Genomic DNA, 25080 nt, shown 5'->3' on the forward strand with positions numbered 1-25080 from the left:
TATGGTTGTATATTGCTTTTTATTTTGGATAAATGATGTTACATTAAATTGTACTATATTTTTATAAAGTATTTTCCATGTTTTTAGTACTGAATATTTTCAGTATGATATATTTGTTTATTGTTTGCCATATGAAAATATGACTATGACATATGAAACTTGTATAATTTATGTAAACACATTTCCATTGACCTAAATGTATGCCAAATTATATTATAAGAAAAAAAATCTTTACACATGTATTGTGATCTGACGGGATTTAAGCAATCTTAAGTTCTCTTCATACACTAAAAGATTGCTCAGTTCGTATATAATAATAAGTAACATCTAAAGTGACGATAGAATTGTGTCCGAGACGGGTATAATTGCTGATGGCACCGCACTCTGTAACAGACAGGAGGAAAAACGAATCTACACTTACCCAAGAGAGTGGCTGAAGCTATAGAAAATGATTTTATTTATGTAGAATGGGTATATATATATATATATATATATATATATATATATATATATATATATATATATATACATGGATGATAATATTTAATTCTAGTAAGAACTAAGTCCCTTTCTATTAACAATTACAGTTTTTTCAAACACCGATTGAGATGACTCGACTAAACACTAATTGAAAACAGAAATTGAAACACATTTATTGAATATATTGCCAAGGATATTTAAGGATGATGGGATATTTCTACCAAGCTAGAAAACTAATTGTACCTCTTAGTATCCTGTATCCCTAGAGAGCCACCGTGTGCCTATGCGTGGAATATTGTTGTCACATCCAGGCTGATGCATCTAGCACTAGTATTTCCCTTTTATGAATTGTGCCAAAAGGAGTGACTAATCAAATATATCATGCACTATAAGCAAGCTCTAATTCGTATCCCATTGCGGCAAGATTTCATCCATGTACATTTTTGACATGTCTTTAAATGCTATGTACTCTGACAATATCCAATGCATATTTAATGTTGTGGTATTTTAAGATTAGTTTCACTAAGTGTGTAACGTTGTACTCCTTTTTACCGTTACATTTTATCATTACATTTTTACAGATCGAGCGGCGCAGTTTTTCTAAAGATTTAAACAGTTAATTTCTTTCATTTCCGGCCGCATGTGACTTTTTTGGCTCGACTCTAATGCCATCCAAGCGTCTCGACCACCTCCACTCGCACTTCTCTGAACACTCGTGTCTCGAATACGTTCTTTTACTGCTCTCCCCTGTCTGGAACACGCCTTTTCCCGCTCTCATGTGTCTCGAACATGTCTCAAATCCTCTACACCTCGAACACATCTCGAATACTTCTTCTTTGAACACTTATGTCCTTTTTCTTATTTATGCCGTGACGTCACCTCGCAGAATTCGCTTGATCATCAGCATATGGCTACTGCTGCTGTTTAACCAACATCAGCGGCTCGTAGTTCCGTGTATATGTTGCGAAATCGTTGCAGAATGAATGATTTAATTCAGACTCTACTACAAAATATTTGTGACGGTTTTTCTTTTTTGTATACTATTTATAGCACGAGTTTTGCTACAATCTTATAACTGAAACTAAAACTCCATTATGCAGGCACTAGACCGAGATGTAATATCAATTTCTGAGCTTACGCCTTTGATCAAAGTATGTTTGCATTATATTCGCAATAAAACAGCGAGTGCTATATTTATGCAACGAAAATATTAGCATGAAACCTAATACTTATAGCAAATTGAAATCTTTGACAATATTATCGTTTCATCTATCCGGTAATCCGGTAGGATTGGGGATGAATTGAATTTCACGAAAAATATTTAAAAGGTACATTGTACTTGAGTGTATACATTTGAAGTGAATAAGTGAACTCACAGGAATCGATTTGAAAACATTTGTAAATACGAAACAAAGAAAATACTAAATTTGGTAACAAGATCGTTTTTAAAGTTTTATATTTTAACGATCAGCACCGAGTCACTTATTTTAAGACATTTGTTAGTATTTCTTTCGATTTTACTCTATCAATTTCACGGATAAATTCTACTTCATTGACAATCTATCAGTGGACATTGAAACAGTAATCATACTTTTGTATTACAGCACGACATGCCTGCACATAAAGTCTATGGTACTGCACATACTGTGGCAGCTATGTCTTCGAATTGTGAGATATATATGATCATGAACAAAGGATTTTTTCTCTCTCAGAAACCAGAAATTCAGCTTGTTGTTTGCAACAAGAACTACTTAAACCGTGGAATTGTATGCTATTTGTGGTTAGTTTTAACTCTTCTAGATTTGCACATGCATATAAACAGAAGAAAGAAAGTAATTTTTAGCACACACAAACTGTCATCAACTATTTGGAGGATCATAATTCACACGTCACATAGTGCTAGGATGAATGTAGCCTAAACGCTGACAACCTTAGAGGCTAACTTGGAAAGCTACTATTATTATACAAACGGATAAGTCTAATTACATAGTATGTGCGCCTATTTTACTAATAGAAGGAAAACCTTTTAAAACGATTGTTTTCGTTTTGCATGTTGTATTTTATTATTCGTGTCACTAGTTATACCTTTCCGGAATATATATATATATATATATATATATATATATATATATATATATATATATATATATATATATATATATATATATATATATATATATATATTCTTTGCTTGTTTTATTATGTTTTCGGGTTTCTTTATTTACTTACAACATATGATTTTGTTACGTATTTCTGTCTGTTATGTATAATATGTGTATCTATTTATTTTACTATTTTAAGTAAGAAAATATAGGTGTGTGTGTGTTTTTTTATGTAAGAAAATATAGGTATGTGTGTGTGCGTGTGTGTGTGTGTGTAAAATGGTGTACGACTGCATGTCTGAGATAATATATAGTAATGCATATTACAAATACTAATTTTGTAATGACCAATAATATTCTTGTACTTATAGCTTTCAGGGATACTGACAACATTTTTTTACATAAGTACATTGCATCTAAGCGATCTCTCACAGCCATTTTTTCTACCTGCTTTCTACGTGTACATTATGTAATATCAATCCAAGTTCTGTGTCATCTAATCCAGTCGTAATAAACTTTGCAAAAGTTTGTGTAATAAATTTTGCAAGAATATAAATACCAGCTGTTGTAATTTTATCAGCCTTTCTCTTTAGATCCAACTTATTTCATTTTAACTTGAATCAACACTGTCATTGTAAAAATAAATGTTCAACTTTGTTATTAGTTGTTAGCTATCTCTAACTTTTTAAATAATCTCATTTTTATTTAATATAATTATATTTACATATATATATATATATATATATATATATATATATATATATATATATATAATTATTTCCACAGCCAGACAACGTCGCAGTCCACAGGGGCAACGAAAGCCAAAAAACAGAAAGTCCAAGACTCGATTTCGCCCTCGTTTAGGTTTATTAAGACACATCCGAACTTGGGATTTGACACACAGACCTCTGGCATGCTAGGCGAGCACTCTACAAACTGAGCAAATACGTCACACACACAAGAATGCCTATTAACTTACACTCATTAAGCTACCCGCGGTATAGATGACTTACTTCATACCGAACAAGGGATATGGTCATTATACCAGCCATAACCCAAGCCGACGTCTTACAAGTAGGACTTTTATTCTCGTAAGGACGATGCCACCACGACAAGATAATCTTGCGAGCAATCAGTAATAGAATCTTGGGAATGTGAGAGAATATATAATTATTTCCACAGCCATGCAACGTCACAGCTCACAAGAGCAAAGAAAATCAACAAACCGGAAGTCCAAGACTCGAGTTTCGCCCTCATTTGTGGCACATCATTTAGGCACATCCGAACTCGGGCTTTGTTTGCTCGAGTGTTCGCCTAGCATGCAAGTTGTGCAGATTTCAAATCAAAGTTCTGATGTGTCCAACTGATGAGCTCAAATGAAGGCTTAACTCGAGTCTTGAACTTCCAGTTTGTTCGCTTTATTGCCTCTTCTAAGCTGCGACATTGTCTGGCTGTGGAAATAATTACATATTCTCTCACATTTTGAAGATTATATATATATATATATATATATATATATATATATATATATATATATATATATATATATATATATGCTTATGCAAATGGTAAGTCTATTTCTATTTAACAATTTTAGTAAGGGCTTTTTTTTACTCATTCTTCATCCTTATATAAAGGGATTCTCTTTTGTGATTATAAACATTTTAGAAGTCGGATTATGGAGGTGCTAAGTCTGCGATAGGTTAAACTACTTTTTTCCTTCCGGGAATTTAAACTGCATTCTTTATTTTTTTATTTTTGCATTTTTATATTCAAAGCTTCTTTAGACTATATATTGGGTTTTTAGATATGTATGGCAAGATTTCCTTCCTCTTATCTGTTTGCCTTTCTGGTACCTAAGGTACTTAAGCTTTTATGCATGTTTATTCTCATAGCATTTATATGCTAGTTAACATGTCACAGAATGGATCTTGAAATCCTAAACTTACTTATTAATAGTTTTTCTTTTTCTATTTTATTATTTAATTCATCTTCTTTTTTTTCATACATTAGTAGAAATAGTAACCGTATTGTTTTACATTTTTTATTGGGGAAGTGGTATTATCCTCTGGAGAGCCATGTATTAAACAGCTGTCCTGTTTTTAAATCTCTGAAAGAGCTACATGGTAAGCAGCTGATGATCCCCGTTTTCTATTTACAACATTTTAGTTAAGGTTTTCTCTTTTCATCCTCATGTAGTTAAATTCTGTTTTAAAATGGAAGACTTTTGCTAAATCGGCTTATGCAAGTGCTAAGTCTATTTCTATTTAACAATTTTAGTAAAGGTTTCTTTTTTTCTTTCTCGGATTATGTAGGTGCTAAGTCTGCGATAATTTAAAGTTAAAATATTTTTTTCTTCCGGGAATTTAAACTGCATTCAACATATATATATATATATATATATATATATATATATATATATATATATAGTCATCCAGATAAAATACTGTGTCGCTGTTTCACAGCTCATCAGTGCGGCTAGAAAGGCAACTACCTCAAGCCAGGATTGAAACCCGACCGTCTGTATGACAGTCAAGGTCATATACATAAGGATATATATATATATATGTATATATATATGTATATATATATATATATATATATATATATATATATATATTCCACAGCACACACAATGTCGCAGCCCACAAGAAACAAAAAAATTTTTAAGGCAGTTCGTTGACTGTCTTGGCGCTTGTGGGCTGCGACGTAGTTTGGCTGTGGAATTTATTATATATTATATCTCACATTCTGAAAATCATATGCATACATATGTGTGTGTATGTGTGCATGTGCGTGTGTGTGTGTGTGTAGATATATGTTGAGATAAAGAGGCATAGAGGGTTATTACAGGAAGTGAGAGATAACAGATAGGAGACGTGAGAATTTGTTGTAATTTAAATTGTATTATTATTAAGAATTTTCTAACAGTTTGTTGAACTGTTTCCGAATCCAGTTATCAAAGAAAAACTTTGTTGAAAACTACTTTCCTATTAATAACTATAGCTAAAATACAAATCGCATGGATAAAGCTGTAATTATGTACGTTTGATACAATCACGTGTATTTTTTATTTTTAATAGGATGTGAAAATCATTTAAATCTGTTACTCTGTCGCTATATATATATATATACATATATATATATATATATATATATATGGAGAGAGAGAGATATTGTTTATATATATATATATATATATATATATATATATATATATATATATATATATCGTTGAAATGCAGCGATAATTTCATAATTTTCGTTTGTTTCTCTTGCGATCAGATATTTTGAAAAGAAAAAATAAGCAGGAATTATCTTTACTGTTCAACAGAACATGCATAAGAGAAAGAATGTAATTGATATGTAGTTTGCTTGAAGCATTGTGTGAGATAGATATGTAGTAGAGATTTAGAATGAGATATAGTCGGTGTTGATGAGAGGAGACGAAAACAAGTTGCGATTTACAAATCAATAATTACTTATATATATATATATATATATATATATATATATATATATATATATATATAGATAGATAGATAGATAGATAGATAGATAGATAGATAGATATTCTGGATTCTTTAATCGAAAACGATCAATGGGGATTCAGTAAATAGTTTCATCAATTTCTTAGTCCCGTGGCATCGCATGTGTACTTTTAATCCAGCAGGTTTATTGCACACTTTTTTAGAAGATGGTACATCTGCCTATATCTGTTGATTCAAAGTGTCGTCTCTTGAATGGAAATATAACGAAGCTTTGCTTCTTGCTTCGAATCCAGGGTGACACACATAATCATTTTGCAGTGTATGTTGATTCTTTGCTTACCAATTTAAAAAACGCACGTCCCTATGACAAAAGGGTTTCTTTTGAAATAACCTGTCATAATACAAATTAATAGTCATTTGCTGCGATCACCTGCTGCGATCACCTGCTGCGCTCTCGTTGGAGGTTAGAGCAATATTACAACGTTTCGGAATTTTCGTTAGGCTTGTCATTGTATATCCTAGAATATATGTGTGTGCGTGTGCTTGTGCGTGTGTTTGTGCGTGTGTTTTTGTGTGTGTCTGTATGTATGTGCCTATGTATGTATTATGTGTGTATTTATGTATGTATGTATGTATGTATGTATGTTTTTATGTTTGTATAATCATTAATTATTTTTTCACGTTTAACGCAAAAGAAAATTTGGAATTTTTTCTCTGATCATTTTTTCTTTTTTTGTTCAGTTTTGTTATATTTTTATACACTAATTCTATTTTAAGATTGATTAAATGATTTTCTGAAAACGATACGTTAGTCTCTTGAGGAGTTATCCAAGCTGAGTATTTTTATTTCGGATCAAGTGTTCCCTAAATATATACTAATGATTAGACTTAACGTGCAAATCATTGTACTTTTCAACACCTAATACTCTTATACATGTGTGAAAATATTTTTTCGGAATATTTCTTGGATTACCGAACATTGTCAAACTATATCATAATTTTTTAAATATATAATACTCACAGATAATATATTTGTAGAATAAATTGTGTACACTTAAAATGGTGACTTTCCAAAAACCAGACCCAAATGGGATAAATTAATAAATACTCAGAAAGTAATATTGTGCTGTGTTGTTCAAAAGAAATAAGAAAATTACATTATAAGAGGCAATATTTAATTTACTCATTCAGCCTAGCGCCTTATGAGAGACAATGTTTTTTTGCCCTGTTATTTCAGATGTTTCGTGATATTTTGAAGACTACATTTTTCGAATTGGATCTCATCTGAAGAAGTTCTGCCTTTAAAATTTGTATTTAACCTTTTTTCAGAGTGTAACGTACGAACTAACTAAAGTAGGAATATGCAGAATATTATATAGATATATTAAATTACAGGAAAGCACCTGATAAATAAAAAAGTGTGTTTCCTTATGATAAACATAAATTACAAATATTATTAGATTGGTACAAAATATTGCGTTTTTTATCAGATATATGTATACGTAAAAACCGAGATTATTTTTGCAACAAACTTATAATTTAGTTTAAGACTTGCAATTTAATTCTATCAACACATTCTTTTCTAGTTAAGAAAACTCTAAATTACTTTATATATTCTTTTTTAATTAAGTACTTATAGATTAAAAATGGCCGCATCTCTTTACGTCAGGGCCTTGTGAAAATCAAGAGTTATTTATAACTCATTAGATTATTGATTAAACTTAGTATTTAAGTGGTTAGTATTGCTTAAACTATAGGAAAATAGAATTTCCCAATCAGCCTTCTCCTAACATTTAAAGTAATTATACTAATATATGCACAACTGGTCATGTGAAATATTAAGATAATCATTTTGTTTTATTTCGATTAAATCAAGGTTATCGTTATACTAAAAGATTTTATCAAATAAGTATCATTAAATTAAATTTGGATTGTTTCACCCACAAAATTGTTTTCCGTTTGCACATTAAAAGTATGCATTTAGTAAATTCCGGTATCACTTTCCGAATTGAAAACACACAAAGAAAAAAAATGTTTGAAATTAAAATCAATTAAATTTGGTGGCTAGCATCAAATTATGCCATTTCGTAATCTTCTCTCCTGGATTTTGTAGTGCATCACGCCACTGTGTCAGTTCGGTGTCTTCCGTGGCTTTGAATCCGAGTCGGACTTGTCCAATTAGTTCATCGCTCCGCAGTCGCTCATGGTCGTACACCGAGAAGGTAATGGCCGTGCACTGCATGGTCTCTGGCTGCGGAGAGATGCAAAACACGAATTTGTCACCGAACACGGGGTCCATGCATTTCTTCTTTGTCTTGGTCTGGTGACGTTCCTTCAATTCTCCATTCAGCGACAGTTCCACACGGATGTAAGGGTCTGAAACAATAATTAAAAATAGGTTAACATAGACAACATATTTGATAGCTATAAACATCAATAAAAACTTGTTTGTCGTGATTCTATTGAAACTAACACGGTTATGATTGCATTGTTGGATTCATAAAGTAATAAAAATAATTTAATTATTGTAATACAATAGGGAACGTGTTTGTATATATAGTTGTTTGAATTTGCAGGATATATTTGCTTTAATGCGCATTACAGTAACAAACTTGAATGCCTACTAGTCACTGCCACTGAGTGTCTGGGGTTTCTCTATAGAGGGGTTTATCATGGCAATCTGGCATGAGAATACTTTCCCTACGAGTAAACACTGACCAAATTTACAATCACATTGTTGTGGCCCAAATAATATCGCCTTGATATCATTAACCCCCTGGGGTTTCCTCTCCTTTGGTTAGTGTAGCATACATTTGTTCGTTGTACGTACTAAGTGCTTTCAATAAATTGCTAAACTTTTTTTGTACAGGCATTTAAAATTGGTGTGGACACTTGAAAATTAAAATTTATACACACTTATTCGCGAGAAATTGAAGATGCAGAAGATTTGCTCGAATGCAACAGTATACAACTCCATCCGTGTAACAGACTAAGCTCAAGGAAAACTTTAGACAATTGAGGAGATGAAAGAGGCTGTGACGAGAGTCATTGAAACGCTCACACAAGAGAGCTTCCAATGGGACCTTCTAGAAGTTGCAATGGTATAGAAGTGCATTGCAGCCGGAGGAGATTACATCGAATGGCACCAGAGTTTCATGCGTGTACTATTAAGAAAAGTGCACATACTAAATAAGTCTGAAAAGTTATTGAAGGCATCTCATATAACGAATATATGCTCTATCTAGTCGCATATTTTTCTAGCACATATAAATGAATTGTGTTATTTTTATATTTTGTACACATAGCGTCTGCTCAATATTAACAGACAAAAAGCCAATATTGAATTTGCACTTAACACAAATTTCATTATGTCATTTGTATCGAGTGACTTAGCGGTATTTAATGCAGAAATGATGTTTATATATATATATATATATATATATATATATATATATATATATATATATATATATATATATATATATATACTAGCAAGCCAACCGGCGCTCCTTGTCGAAAATACGCATAAATATTATATTTAAGTTAATGTAAGGTAGGGAGTCGAGTATAATAACTATTAGACCAGCTTGTCACGATCTATTAAGAATGTTTTCAAACCTACTTATTCTTAACATAAGTAAGCTGTCATTTTTTACGACTGCGCATACGTAGTCGTGAAACAATTGAAATATAGATAAAAATCCGATGACCCTCAAGTAGTCATTTTTTCAGTTCTGACCCCTTGGCAGATTTCGGATGAAAACCGATTAAATGTTTTTTGTATACGTCTGAATACCGTATCTACCAAGTTTTAAGTCTGTAGATCAGAAATTCTTTAAGTATATAGGTTGAGAGTTGTCGTCATACACACATTCTCACTTTTATAGATATACTAGCGGGCCGACATGCGTTGCCCTGTCGTAAAATACGCATTAATATATTTTAATTCATACAGAAACTGAAACGTGCATGCGAATATTATGTTTTTTTCTAAACAGTTCACTTCCTGTAAGTAAAGAAAAAAAGAAAATTCTCAATCTGAGATAGAAATCAAAACCTAAAGACAGTGACTCAAGTACGATAATCATTATGCCAGCTTGACATATTCCTTAAAAGGTGTTTTAAAACGTGCTTATTTTTAACAAAATTAATCTGTAATGTAAACCATTCACGCATGCGCATTCTTAAAGCAGTAAGCAAATAGATAAAAATTCCACAACCACCACGTACCAATTTTTTCGATGCTGACCCCTTAGCCGCATGTTTTTTTCGGATAAATACAAATTAAAAAGTTTTACATATGTCTAAATGGTCTATATAATAAATTTCAAGCCTGTAGGTCCAAAAATTATTGAGTATATGGGTTGAGAAGTGTCCTCAGAAACACATAATCAATTTTATATACAGATAGATAAATTGTATTATTAAAGCAGTTATATTTAATTTGAGCAAATATTAAAAATAACAGAATTCTACAGCTTAATTATAATTGTTTCACACATTTTCGAATTCCAAAATTTTAGCGTGTTTAGTATGACGAACGTTTCACGAACTTTCCACATTTACAAAGTGACCCCAAAAAACGGGCCCCAACTCCAATTAGGGCCCGTTTCTTAGTGTTTGTCCGAATGAAATGAAACTTTGGTCATAACTATTTTATTATATTCAAAACATCACATCAAAACACTAGGGTCTTTGGCCTTTTTTCTCCGTTCTACAGCATATGTTCTAGATGGCCTCCATTTAGCTTTTGTTTTTGTTTTTTGGTCACCCTGTATGTGAAATTATCTTCAAGTGAAAAAAGCAACTGAAGAAATAAAGATAATTTCAAAAGATAGCAGTTAGATGGGAGAAAAACGGTCTCGCATTCTCCCAGTATATACGATCAGCATTTAAATTAAACGACACAATAATTACTGTCACCTATACATCAAGTAAATGCAATAACTATTACAAAAGCTAAAATCCAAGCAACCCGACAAGAACATAATTGCTTCTTTTGGCCTAGATAGCTTTTATACCAATATACTTGTAAAAGAAACAACTGATATAATTGTCGATGATATATATATGTATATATATGTATATATATATATATATATATATATGTATAATTCAATCTTCATCCCAAACAAGGAAAGTGCCACTTTGAAGTAGGGGGCTACTATCGGGGACAATTTGCGGGGGAATTATGAAGGGAGATGAGTAGAAAGATGTGTCGTTCACATTACACTTGAACTTCTGCATATCAATACAGTTGGGAAAGCAGTATCCCGTAGACCTGCAATTCTGGGGAAGAAATTATTGGAGTAAAAGGTTTTCTTACACCTTGGGATCTCTACTCTAAAGGGGTGGGACTTAGTGGATTGTCGAGTCGGTCGGGGGTAGTCACGTCTAGGAGGTACAAGTGCTTGCAGTTCATCAGAGCAGCCACTATTAAAGTATTTATAGAACGTGCAGAGGGATGCAACATTTCGTGGATGAGACAGAGGCTGAAGCTTAGATGCCAGTTCAGGACCGATCAGGTTGGAGACTCTCTTTTGAACCCTGTCCAGGAGTGAGGGACAAGCAGCAGGTGCAACAGCCCAAATGTGACAGCAATACTCCATACATGGACGAATGGTGGCCTTATATAGGTACAGGATACTTTCAGGCGTAAGTAATTTTCTGGCATGGTAGAGAGAGGGCCACCCTTTTACGCAGCAGCCTTGGCAATGATCTCAATGTATATATTCCAGTTCATGTTCCCTGTAAACGTTAGGCTGAGGAGTTTAAAGGAACCTTGAAAAATTATTTAAACTCTAATGTAAATTAATATTAAGCAGTCTTTACAAATTGATAATAGTTAATTATTGGATTTTAATTAATTATAAGATGAAACTTTTATGATTCAAACTAGATAGATAACGACAAACTTCCACCCATTAATATGGGAGGGGAGATTATCATCAAAATTCCATGAATTATTAAGTTCGCACCGGACTTACTACTTAGATATAAGTCACTTGTACCCATTCCCCTTTCTCCCCCCCCTTTTTTTTTTTTTTTTTTTTTTAAATGGAGAGTAGATAATACAGTGGATGTGTTATCGGCAGCTCCAGTAACTCTCGCTTCTCCTATTTTGTCATTCAGTCCTCATTCAATGAGTTATGTTTCTGACAAAGGGTGAAGAAAAAGCTGCTTAAAGGTCGGTACTACTTGGTGACCAGTAGTCTGAGATGTCGGATATTTTTCTGTCTTTGTCTGTCCTTGTTGCCATGTCACTAGTAAGGGTGCTGGAGGTAAACGTTTTGTCTGGGCTGACGTTATCCGCCTGATAGTCAGGGACCCGAACCTTGGATTAACCACTAAGGAGGCTGTCCTATCAGCAGGCGCAAAGTACTGGGACTGCTGTATTACCATTTGGTGAGTGGATCTGGACCATGCAGTAGTCTCTGGTGGGGCCTCTCGATGCCATACTAGTGGGTAATTGTTACGGCTTTACCTTTTCGTGTGCTACAAATAAAAAAAAAAAATTCCTGTCTTTTTATCTCTTACTTTCCCTCTCTGTACTGCTCTAACCAAGTATGCCGACCTATTCCACAAATCCCCAAACCTCAACATGAAATATCTCCATAATAAAAACTCGATTAAACCTAGAACCCCATCTTCCAGCGTAGACCCCTACTACCAGGTCTCCTTCTCCAATATCAGGGGTCTACGTTCCAACCTTCCAGAGGTTGAAACCCAATTACAGGAGACGAAACCGGACATATTATTTCTATGTGAAACTGGAATAGGGCCGACCACTTCCCTAGATGAGTTCATAATTAATGGATACTCCAATTTTACAGCTAAATCTGACTCCCAAGATCGCCATGGGCATGGAATATGTGCCTACATTAAGGATGGCTTCCCATGTGGCAGGGATATCTCTAGAGAAGATCCTAATTTACCCTATATGTGCTTCAGTGTTGCACTTGCTAACACCACTGCATTTATATTTGCCCTCTATAGGCCCCACAACAGCGGAGTTACTATCTTTAAGAGCATATCTGAGAAAATAGACCACATACTGTCTTCACATCCCTCGGCTAACATCCACATCTGTGGTGACTTCAACGTCCATAACGTGGAATGGCTGACCCATTCAAATAAGACAGATGATGAGGGGAGGTTTTGTCATGATTTTGCCATTGCTTATGACCTCACTCAGATTGTTCGCGAACCCACCCGTGTTCCCGATACACCCAATCAATATGCAAGCCTCTTAGACCTTTTTCTTTCAACTTCCCCTGAGCTATGTTCATGTACCGTTCATTCTCCTTTAGGATCCTCCGACCACTCCGTCGTATCAGTTAAGATAAAAACAAAATGTAAGAAGCCATCAGACGTACCCCTCCACCGTACTGTATACCGATACTCTATGGCTGACTGGGATGCATTCCGTACATTCATATATGATTTACCTCTGCACTCCATGTTTAAAAAGGAAGTGTCCTCTATAGTATCAGATCTGACCGAATGGTTAATTGTAGGCATAGACCAATTCATACCATCAAAAAAATTCCAACAAAAACCAAACAGCCAGCCAGGGTTCTCCCCAGAATGTGCTGCTGCTATCGCGCACAGAAATCACTTTTTTCCATAACTACCAACGTAATAGATGCACTGAGACTAAAGCTGCTTTCAGGACTGCCAGCAACCACTGTAAAAGTAATAAAAAATGCAAGAGAGCTATATGCCCAGTCTGTTAAATCCAAGGTAGCTGATCAGCGGCTTGGTTCCCACCAGTTTTGGCAAATAACAAATAGGATCCTGAACAGAAGTGTGCGTTCTATCCCAACCATTATCAATGGACCAGAGGTTATCTCGTCAGCGTCAGACAAGGCCAAACTATTTGCAAAGAACTTTGCAGCTAATTCTACCCTATGCGACGAAAGCCATCAACTCCCCATATTTCCTCCTATAACACAGAACAAGCTAGGTAATATACAAATATCCGTGCATGAGGTCGCCAAGCTAATAAAAAACCTAGATTCCAGTAAAGCAACTGGCCCTGATGGCATCCCAATTATAGTGTTAAAAAAGCTTCAACCAGAACTTGCTCCCATACTTACGAAACTATTTAAGCGCTGCCTTAAGGAGAAGTGCTTTCCGACCCCCTGGAAGACCTCATCAGTTTGCCCTGTATTTAAGAATTCAGGTGATAAGTCATCTCCCTCTCAATACAGACCAATAAGTCTTCTCTGTGTTATGAGTAAGTTACTGGAATCAATATTAAATAGAGAAATAGTCAACCACCTCAGCAGAAACAACCTTCTTAGTGACACACAATATGGTTTCCGCTCTGCAAGATCTACCGCAGATGTGCTGACGGTTATATCCCACAGGATTAGTGAATCTCTTGACAAAGGCTTCCTTTCTAGGGCAATTGCTCTTGACATATCAAAGGCCTTTGACAAAGTATGGCATAAGGGTCTACTTCACAAGATTTCCAGCTACGGTATAACTGGAAATGTTTTTTCAATCATTAAATCATTTCTCTCCGATAGGCTCATAAGAGTAGTGGTAGATGGACAAAAATCGGAGGCCTGCAATATAAATGCTGGAGTCCCTCAGGGGTCAATCCTCGGCCCAACTCTCTTCCTGATCTACATCAATGACCTCCCTAAACACATACTTAAATCATTCGTTGACATCTATGCTAATGACACTACCATCTACGGCAACACATCAAAGGCTGTAAATGACGAAGTTCTCTCGGATTCTCTCTCCTCTGATCTCGAGCGCGTGGTTCAGTGGCGGAAGATGTGGCTAGTTACCTTTAATGCATCTAAAACCAAACTCCTATCCTTACATCATCAACGCTCTGATCCCCAGCTGGCATCAATTGTGATGGATGGCTCTCGTCTGGGTGAGGCCCCATGTTTTGACAAGCTTCTGGGTTTGACCTTTACTCCTGATCTGAAATGGAACACGTACATCAAGTCTGTTGCCAAGGTCGCAGGAAAGATGGTGGGATCCTTCTACCGCTCCAGAAGATATCTCACTACTGATGCAATTCTCTATCTATATAAAAGCCAAGTACGGCCAAGGATGGAATACTGTTGCCATATCTGGGCAGGAGCTGCCAAAAACAGCCTATCATGCCTTGACAGAGTACAAAATAGACTTCGTGGTTTAGTGGGGGATGCCCTTTTCTCTACCCTGCAACCCCTCTCCCACAGAAGAGACGTTGCGAGCCTGTCCTTGTTTTATCGTTATTTTCATGGCAGGTGCTCGTCTGAGCTCCAATCCCTGGTCCCCCTCGCCAAACTTTCACGAGAAACACCCGTCTAGCTGAATCCACTGTGAAAAATTTCCCCCACTCTATATCTGTGCCTAAATCAAAACGCGGATTTCATGAGCAAAGCTTCTTTCTTAGAACTGCACGCCTGTGGAACTCTGTTCCGTCTGCCTGCTTCCCTCCGGACTACAACTTTGATGTCTTCAAGTCTTATGTTAACAAATTCCTAATGAACCGCCCCCCTAATTAAACACTTCATAAAATCTCCTCACTAACGTGATGTACTTGCAATAACCCTTATCCCTGAGTGGCTTCCGGGCCTTGATAAGTGGTGATCACTGTGTAAAAAAAAAAAAAAAAAAAAAAAAGTGCTTTCAGGCAGTATATTCTTAGCCATTGCTATTGGTGGTAGGAAAGGTTTCTTGTAGTTATTGAAGGAAACAAGCTTAGTCTTGGCAGCATTAGATGTGACCATCAATTTTTGTCCCCATTCCACTACGGATTTGAATTCATCTTCTAGTGTTTCTGTTATTTCCTTATATATGTGTTCATTTGCTTTCCCCTCATGTCTGTTATAGAGGGTGGTGTCATCAGCAAATATATCCATCTCCGAAACAATTTTATCAAGGAGTTAATTTATGAATATCAGGAACAATAAAGGGGTACTCCCGCATTTATATCATATTGTTTGGATGTACGACCGTCGAAGACAACTTGGAGTTTTATCTTACTTAAGAAGGATTTAATTATATTGTTTATTCTTCCAGTGATACCATATGATTTAATTTTTCTTAGAAGACAATCGTGCCATACCCTGTCAAAAGCCTTAGATATATCAAGGGCTACCGCTCTACCTTCCCCTGTTTTGTCCAGTGAACAGTATACATATATATATATATATATATATATATATATATATATATATATATATATATATATATATATATATATATCTTGTGATTTAAAGGTTATGAGGGGTTATTGAAGTATGAAACCGATGTTACTTTTTGTATTTAATATTTTTATTGTTATTTTTTTATAGTTCAAGCGGACCTCCGCTCTTGGTCACAAAAAGTATCGACATGAAAAAGAAAGCCGTTGAAAAAACTGGAAATTTATAGTATGGAGAGCCTTCATTCCTGGCAACCATGTTCGAAAGAGTTCAAGTGGATTATTCTAGCTGTTTTGGGAAGAAGATTATATATATTATTTTTTTGAATGTTGCTTCGTAATAGCGTTTAATTCAAAGAAATGCAATTGCTTTCAGCATGTAAAATGAAATTGAAACAAAATTGTTGAACGGTAAAAATAATGTAATTAACATTTATCATAATGATAGTACAGTAGAATATTAATAACAAAGGTGATGGTTTTAAATAATAATAAAGAAACTCCCCATGAGGGAAGAGTTAGAGACAATGTCGGCTTTTAATGGGGAGTAAATTCTGCCCCCCTACAAGAATGGCATATATTAAATACAAAAAGTAACATCGTTTTCATGCTTTCAAAATCGCTCATAACTTTTAAATCACTATCCTAGAAACATACCCGGACTTGTAATTTATAAATTTCCTCTCATTTCACTAGAAATAAAAACAAAGTAGTTAATCAGTTACTATTAGATTACACTACCGAATCATTGTTTTACGACTTCAATGAAAACATTTAGATTAAAATTGATAGTGTGTAATTGTTTAAGTTCTAGGCTCGACTTTTGCCGAAAATTATATTGCAATCTTAGAAAACAAAGTAGATACTAGACATTATAACACTTATTTACGTATGCTGTGTCGACGATCTTTTTATTCTAGATTATAATAATGGCAAAATCCATAAATATCAGGGTCTTTTCCGAAAAAACTCTTAAATCCATCGTAGGAGAAAACGTAAATAATATAATTCTATTTATTTACACTGATAATATTACGTTTAATAACTCTACTTACGAAAAGCTTATAGTTTAGATTCGAGTTTCTTGAAGTTTATAAAACGCTTTAGGAGATAATGTCTCCATCGCTAACAATGTGCTCGTTATAACAAACATTTTAAACCATGGAAACAAAACCTCTTCCCCCCTCCAAAATATCCATTAAACTAAAATTACATAAACACGTTTTTATGAATAACGAATTCCCAAATTATTTTGCCAATGAACAATTAAAAGTATCATTCGAAACTATGAAGTATAACTACAAATAATAATATCTCGCATCAACTCTCGCATCATCTTTTCTCTACCCTGCAACCTCTCTCCCACAGAAGAGACGTTGCGAGCCTATCCTTGTTTTATCGTTATTTCCATGACAGGTGCTCGTCTGAACTCCAATCCTTGGTCCCCCCTCGCCAATCTTTCACGAAAAGCACCCGTCTAGTTGAATCCACTGTGAAATATTTACCCCACTCTATATCTGTGCCTAAATCAAAACGCGGATTCCATGAACAAAGCTTCTTTCTTAGAACTGCACGCCTGTGGAACTCTGTTCTGTCTGCCTGCTTCCTCCGGACTACAACTTGTATGTCTTCAAGTCCAATGTTAACAAATTCCTAATGAACCGCCCCTTAATTAAACACTTCATCAAATCTCCACACTAACGTAACGTACTTGCAATAACCCTTATCCCTGAGTAGCTTCCGGGCCTTGATAAGTGGTGATCACTGTGTAAAAAAAAACAAAAAAGTTTCCAACCATATTAACATATTCTTTCAATAAAATTCAAGAGAACAAGCTATAGCAATATAGTACATTTCTCTAATTGAAAATCATAATTAAATTAGACATTATTTATTATAACAAGTTTTAGACAAAATTATTATAGTGAAAACAACTACTCTAGAATCTATAAAATATTAGAATGTTATTTATAAGTTAAATGCTCTTTAAAAGAATGTAACTCCTGTGTAAATTAAATATATTATAGTTCAAATTGTTTTACAACCCGTAAGCTAGTCCGCCTCTTCGGCATGCATTTTTTAGACTCTGGGTCATTTACCTTACATAAATCAAGGCAGAGCTAACTTTTTTTGTTTTAAAACACATTTTAATTAATACATTACAAAACCGATTCTAAAAAATAAAAATACTTGAAGCAATTTTTACTAAAACTCAGTAATTTACAAGGCAAACATCTTCTATAATATAAAGCTGAATGTGTGTGTGTATGCGTGTGTGTGTGTCTGGTCACGAATATACTCCTATATGGTTGACTATTTTAAAAAACTGATTGCATATAATGATAGAAGATGTATCGAGACACAGGAATGGGTATGTTTGATCTGGCAGAACAGTGGTTCATTAAAATTGTCGTGTCTTCACGCGCCTGGTCCACAAATATGGAAATAAAAAAAATTAAAAGAAACGTTTACAAGTGTTTTTGATATAGATGTACATAAGAATAGTTTGATAAGTATATTTTAACTTAAATAGGGATGGTATAATAAAATTGCGTTCGCGCCTGGCCTACATGGAATGGAAATAGGTACAAACTTTAATAAAGACTTTTAATATCTATCTGTGTAAGTATACATTGATAATTATGTTTCAGTTTGAAGAAATATCGTATTTTTTTTTTTTTTTTACACAGTGATCACCACTTATCAAGGCCCGGAAGCCACTCAGGGATAAGGGTTATTGCAAGTACATTACGTTAGTGTGGAGATTTGATGAAGTGTATAATAAAATTATGAGGTGTTCGTTCGCACCTGACCTCCATAGAATGTAAATATGTCACAAAGTTTAACAAGGTTTTTTAATATAGATCCACAGAATATTGTGATAAGTGTTTCAATGTGAACATGTATGGTATAATAAATTATGCGGTTTATCTATTTTATTTTTACTTTCATCATAATTTGCTTTGGTTTTGATACCCCAAATTCGAAGCTATCTCTTTACAACCCTTCCTTTTCATAACCTATCCTATTTTCATAAATCAGAGTCCATTTTCTGTAGGCTGTTTTTGAACCCAGTTAACGACGGGTACTTTTGCAAGTCAGTAATAAAATTTATCTATAGTATATATATTTATAAATTAAAATATATATATATATATGTGTGTGTGTGTGTGTGTGTGTGTGTTTGTGTGCGTGTGTGTGTGTGTTTGTGTGTGTGTTTGTGTGTGTGTGATATTTTTAAAAAGATAACGTAAGACGATTGTATCCTGTGAGGCTTATTCTGGCGTGGTAATATTTAAATTGTGAACGACTTCCCTAGAGCAATGTACGGCCCTCTAACTGATTCGTGCGCGGTTTATCACTAAATTTTTTACTTGTCCTATTTCCTCGATATTTTTTTGTTAATTTATTTGTCATTCGGATATGATTTGAAAGAATGTAAGTTTATCGCGGAACCACACACGCTGTGTGCAGTTTCAGTCGCAAAGGAGACTAAGACAAAGAATAGAAAATAACTCCAAGTCGCTTGTTCTTTGTAACAACAACATATATTTCAGCAATGGTACAGCCGTGAGGTCAGCCACTTGATATAGAACGTTATCCACGTCTCTTACGAGATCTCGGACGTTATCTCCTTTCTCATGAGATCTCAAATGTTATCTCATCATTCTCGTGAGCATCCTCTTTCTCTTGTTTATAGTCCTTTTTTACTACTGGTGACGTCACTTCATTTACATTTGCGCCATGTTACAAAAAGTCAGAAAATGTTCGCAATAATATGGAACCTACGTTAATTATTCTTTTCAAACACGAAAAAGATCCATTAGTAAGATTAGGATAAATAAAAAACGTATAATACACGAGCCTATATATATATATATATATATATGTGTGTGTGTGTGTGTGTGTGTGTGTGTGTGTGTGTGTGTGTGTGTGTGTGTGTGTGTGTGTGTGTGTGTGTGTGTGTGTGTGACGTAGCTACCGTCGAGGAAGAAACAAAAATCCGACTTGGCACTTTTGTAAGTTCAACTGAAATCCATTTGTTCGTGAGTCTTCTAAAACAACTCACGTTAATATCTTGCAAAAGTCTTTTTGCACGCACATGTGATTTTCAAAAGTCTATCTCTCTGCCACATCGTACTCGTATTTACACGTCCGTCTTCTCGATCAAGCACTTTGCTTCCCTCTCAGCTACGTGCTTTTATCTTTTTTGTTCTCGTGAAGCAAGCTCGCACTCACTTGCTAACTTGCATACGTGCCTTAAGGCTAGCTGCTGTAAATATCTTCACAAGTCAGCTATCTTATCTTCCTCTCGGTTACACACACAAATATATATATATATATATATATATATATATATATATATATATATATATATATAATCTATCAGGATTATTGATTGAATTCAAGGCAAATCTACATAGTTAAAAAAACGATATTTTTCGATGAAAATCACTTTAAATTACTTTAAAGTCATTGAAAGTTAGGATAATATAAATCATTCTTAAAATTTTACCATATACGAAGGATCTGACTTTTAACATTCACAAGCTCTATCTCGCTTCACATAAAGAAAAAAATGAATATAGATATATAACAACATTACACATCCTTACACCTACTAGTTCCTTAATTTAGAAGGAAATACTATACACTAATATGTGACAATATACATATAATTAATTATAATATATATATTAGTCTCGCAAGTAACTGCGAGACAAACAAAATGTTACTTAGAGACTACTATTGTGTAATCCAGCGTAGGGTACCGGTAGAAAAAATAAAAAATTAATTTACTTGAGACATACTTATTGAACATTTTCTGAAATAGTACAATAATTACCTTGACATTCTTCTGTTTAGTTTAAGATATCATTTTCAGATATTTTGATACTAATACCGTTATTAAAAAAATAAAAATTGCCGGATTTTAGTTTCATCAGAGTTTTCCACGACAACCTAAACAAACCACTATTCGTACTACCATAATAACAGCAACACAGAGAGAGAGGGAGAGAGAGAGAGAGACAGACAGACAGAGAGGGGGGCTACTGTTCAGTATTTGTGTAAAGTATTACATAACTGATTTTTCCCCTATTTTTGATTATCCGTTACATTACTACCGGTGATTTTGTGGCCTGTCAAGAATATATTATGAATATATTATTATCATTTTTAATTTTGTAACTGGCTGTAACATTTTCTTGCATTATTTACAACTTTTTGTAAATAATGCAAGATATATTTTCAACTACAACGTAAACAAACCACTATTCGTACTACCATAATAACAGCAACACAGAGAGAGAGGGAGAGAGACAGACAGACAGAGAGGGGAGGGCTACTGTTCAGTATTTGTGTAAAATATTACATGTAACATTTTCTTGCATTATTTTCAACACGTAAGCGTACTATTTTTTTGTTGTTTGTTTACAAATACTGTGTCAATAAAATTCTTACTTTCTTTTATATTATTAAGAAAATAATAGCGTGTTACAATTAGTGCATGAGCACCAACATTTTTACTATAAGGGACTTACGTAGGACTCCTGGGACTTACGTAGTACCCCCCTGGAGTAAATGTGGTATTGCGGTGATTTTGTGGCCTATCAAGAATATATTATGAATGATGGCAATAAAAAAGTATATGATAAAATTGCTGAAAAAGCTAGAAAAGCTGAATATTATTGAAAAAATAAAGATAAAATAAAACAAAGAGTTCAGAATTATAAAAAAAACTCAAAGCGGTAAATAATGATACTTATAAAAAAAAGCAAAAAGAGTCAAATAAAAAATATTTCAATAAAAATAGAGAAAAAATGCATGCGAAAATGGCCCAGTATTATAAAAAAAATAGAGAAAAAATTTGTGCAAAAGCATATTATAACAAATATAAAAATAAACATAGAAAAAAAGCATCTAAATTTACTTGCAAATTCGAAATGTCAAGCAAAGATGCTAATTTTCATCGACACAATGAAAATCAAATTAATAACAGTGACTACAGAATATCAATGACTCGTCTGTGTAGAATCGAAGATGGCTGTCCAGACTCAGCTCAGAAATTGGAATATGCTAAAAGATTGCATAACAATTTGTCTGATTTGAGTCCGAATTTGACAATTGCTCAAATGAGGAAGAAATTGGATAGTTTCCAAAGTTGCAAAGGTATGCATTCTGATAGAATTTATTGCTGTGGCCAAAGTGATTGCACGGACAAGCTGGCCCTGCTGAAACTCTTTTCACCACACTCGCAACACCTGAGAACAGTGATCAGAAAAATATATCGATTATTGTCGATTGGAACATGGCTTAACAAATATGACATCGCAATACTTGAAGGGGACTGGTCAATATATAGTGAGTTAATTTACCAGGTTAGCAGGGATGCTACTATTTCTGACCTTTACAATGAATCCTTTTCAAATGAAAATGAATTTCACACTGAAGTTTATGTTACAACAAAATATGCCAATTTGTAATCTGTAAATCATATGAGCAATCATTACATCAAAATGCTCCATATTTGTCTGAAATGACAAATTATGAAAGTATTAAGAAAAAAATTAAAGATGCTATTGAAATAAGCAAAAAAATAGAGCAAAAATCTAAAAATTATGAAAATGAAAATAACGCTGATGATGATCAAATTGATTGCGATCCTAATATGGCTAAAGAGGCAGATAAAAATGAAGCTGATTTGAATATGCCTCAAATCAGACATGTCACTGAAGTTCAAGTTTTAGAAAATGAGCAAAAATTGAATTTCATTCAAAAAGAAATTTATAATTAAATTATTTCCAAACTTGAGCAACAAAATCTTCATTGGAATGAGGAAAACCCTATTCACAGGTGCAATTGTGACGATTGTCCACAAATTCTCAAATTTATTAATGGTTTTGTGGATGTGGGCAAATCTTTTCTGATCAATGCACTGGCAGATAAAATTACTCTCACATATCCTGCCATCAATGGACCCAGTGTAGTTATTTGTGCTCCTACTGGTGTCAGTGCTTACATTTTGAAAGGATCTACATGCCATAGAGTCTTTCAACTAAATGTGCAGCATGGTTCTACACCTAAATATGAACCATTATCAAAGGATAAAATAAAAAGTTTGAGAACCATGCTTGGATATGCGAGATTATTCATTATTGATGAAATAAGCATGGTTAGTCACTTGCAATTAGCATTTATTCACCAACGTTTGCAAGATGTTTTTGGTGATATTAGGAAACAAGTGTATCCATTTGCAAACATGTCAATTGTTGCATTTGGTGATTTATTTCAGCTTCCACCTGTTAATGAAAAACCTGTATTTTCCAAAATATCTATTCAAGATGCTAGAAAATCAAATTTGGGAATTGCTGGTATAAATTTGTGGTCATATTTCGATTATGATGAATTGACCATAAATGTGCGACAAAAAGATGACAATGAAAACTTTGTTAATATTCTTAACAGAATAAGACTTGGGTCACCAACTGATTAGGATATTGAGATCTTGAAAAGGCATCGAATCAATCCTAAACAAAAAGCAAATATTGATCAAGTTACTGATCTTTTGCAAAATTTGCAAAAGAAAATGCATATTATTTGCATTGTACCCACAAATGAATCTGCTGAGGAAGTGAATTATAAAATGTTGAAAAAAAATAATATTCATATCATTGAAATTTCAGCAACTGATTCCAACTTAAGACAAAAAACCGTAACAAAAAAAAATCAAAACAGACACCAAAAACTTCTAAACTTTAAAAGATTTCTGACACAGCTGGACTTGAAACTGTGCTTAAAATTGGAATTGGTGCTAGATGCATGTTGCGTCGAAATATTGATATTGAAAAAGGACTTTGCAATGGTACAATGGGTACAGTCACTGAAATACAAATGAAAGATGGCAAAGTTGTTGCTGTGACTGTAAAATTTGATCATATGCAGTCAATGTTGAATTTGTGCAAGCTGACTATGAACTTTCTCCTGGACTCTTTGTGACTAGATCTCAAATACCTTTGTCACTCAGCTATGCTTTAACTGTCCACAAAACCCAAGGTATTTCAGTCGATGGTATCATTGTTGACTTGGGATCTGATGTCTTTTCAGATGGAATGGCCTATGTAGCTTTGTCACGTGCTAGAAAGCTGTGCAATGTCTATTTGATTGACCTTGACCCTCATAAATTGACCATGTGTAACAAAAGTGCATGGACTGAATATAATAGATTGAGGGCCAAAAGAGACAGGGTTGATTTGCCACCGCTTCCTCCTTGTTCTGTTATGCCTCAACGTTTGTCATTGTACAAACAGACTTATAAACGAAAAAAAAACAATCGTTATAGATCATGATTTGAAGCAAAAACATAATAGTCCAAATAGAAAATGGCTGAAAATAGACAATTCAATTTCTCAAAATAATTTGGACCTCAAATTGATCAATGAAAGAAATGCTTGTTTTGCTAACAGTATTGTTCAGACAATTTACCACCTTCCTTTGTTGTCTAACATCATTAAAAGCATTCCAAACATTGATTTGCCAATTCAGCAATTAAAAAGATTGCTTGTCCCTGGCACTCACAGTGTTGCTGATCTTAGAGAATCAATCGGAGGCGTTTTTAATAGTGGCCAACAAGAATGTGCTATTGCATTTTGGAAATTTTTGATAAACAAGTGCCCTGACAGTGCCAAACAATTATTCACTTTTGAAGAAAGTAAAGTGATGAAATGTCTTAGAATACACAAACAAAACTGCCAAAGACTACAAGATAGTGAATGTAATTGCACCTTTAAAGTTGGCTGTGGGTTCCAAACCTTGCAGATTGCTGGAATACCACAGAGATTAGTTATTC

At 34.0% G+C, this 25080-nt stretch overlaps 1 protein-coding gene across 1 annotated transcript in view; it reads right to left on the minus strand.

Moving 5' to 3' along the window:
• Nucleotides 1-6794: 6794 nt before the first annotated feature.
• Nucleotides 6795-25080, minus strand: part of LOC145276996 (uncharacterized) — a 607572-nt gene continuing 589286 nt past the window's right edge. The window contains exon 3 of the mRNA XM_080128574.1: nucleotides 6795-8449. Within this exon, the coding sequence (XP_079984700.1) occupies nucleotides 8121-8449 (329 nt within the window). The 3' untranslated portion in view covers nucleotides 6795-8120. The remainder of the gene's footprint in view (nucleotides 8450-25080) is intronic.

The sequence above is a fragment of the Euprymna scolopes genome, chromosome 5, assembly GCF_053919585.1.
Source record: "Euprymna scolopes isolate OS-2025 chromosome 5, ASM5391958v1, whole genome shotgun sequence".
Lineage (NCBI taxonomy): Eukaryota > Metazoa > Mollusca > Cephalopoda > Sepiida > Sepiolidae > Euprymna > Euprymna scolopes.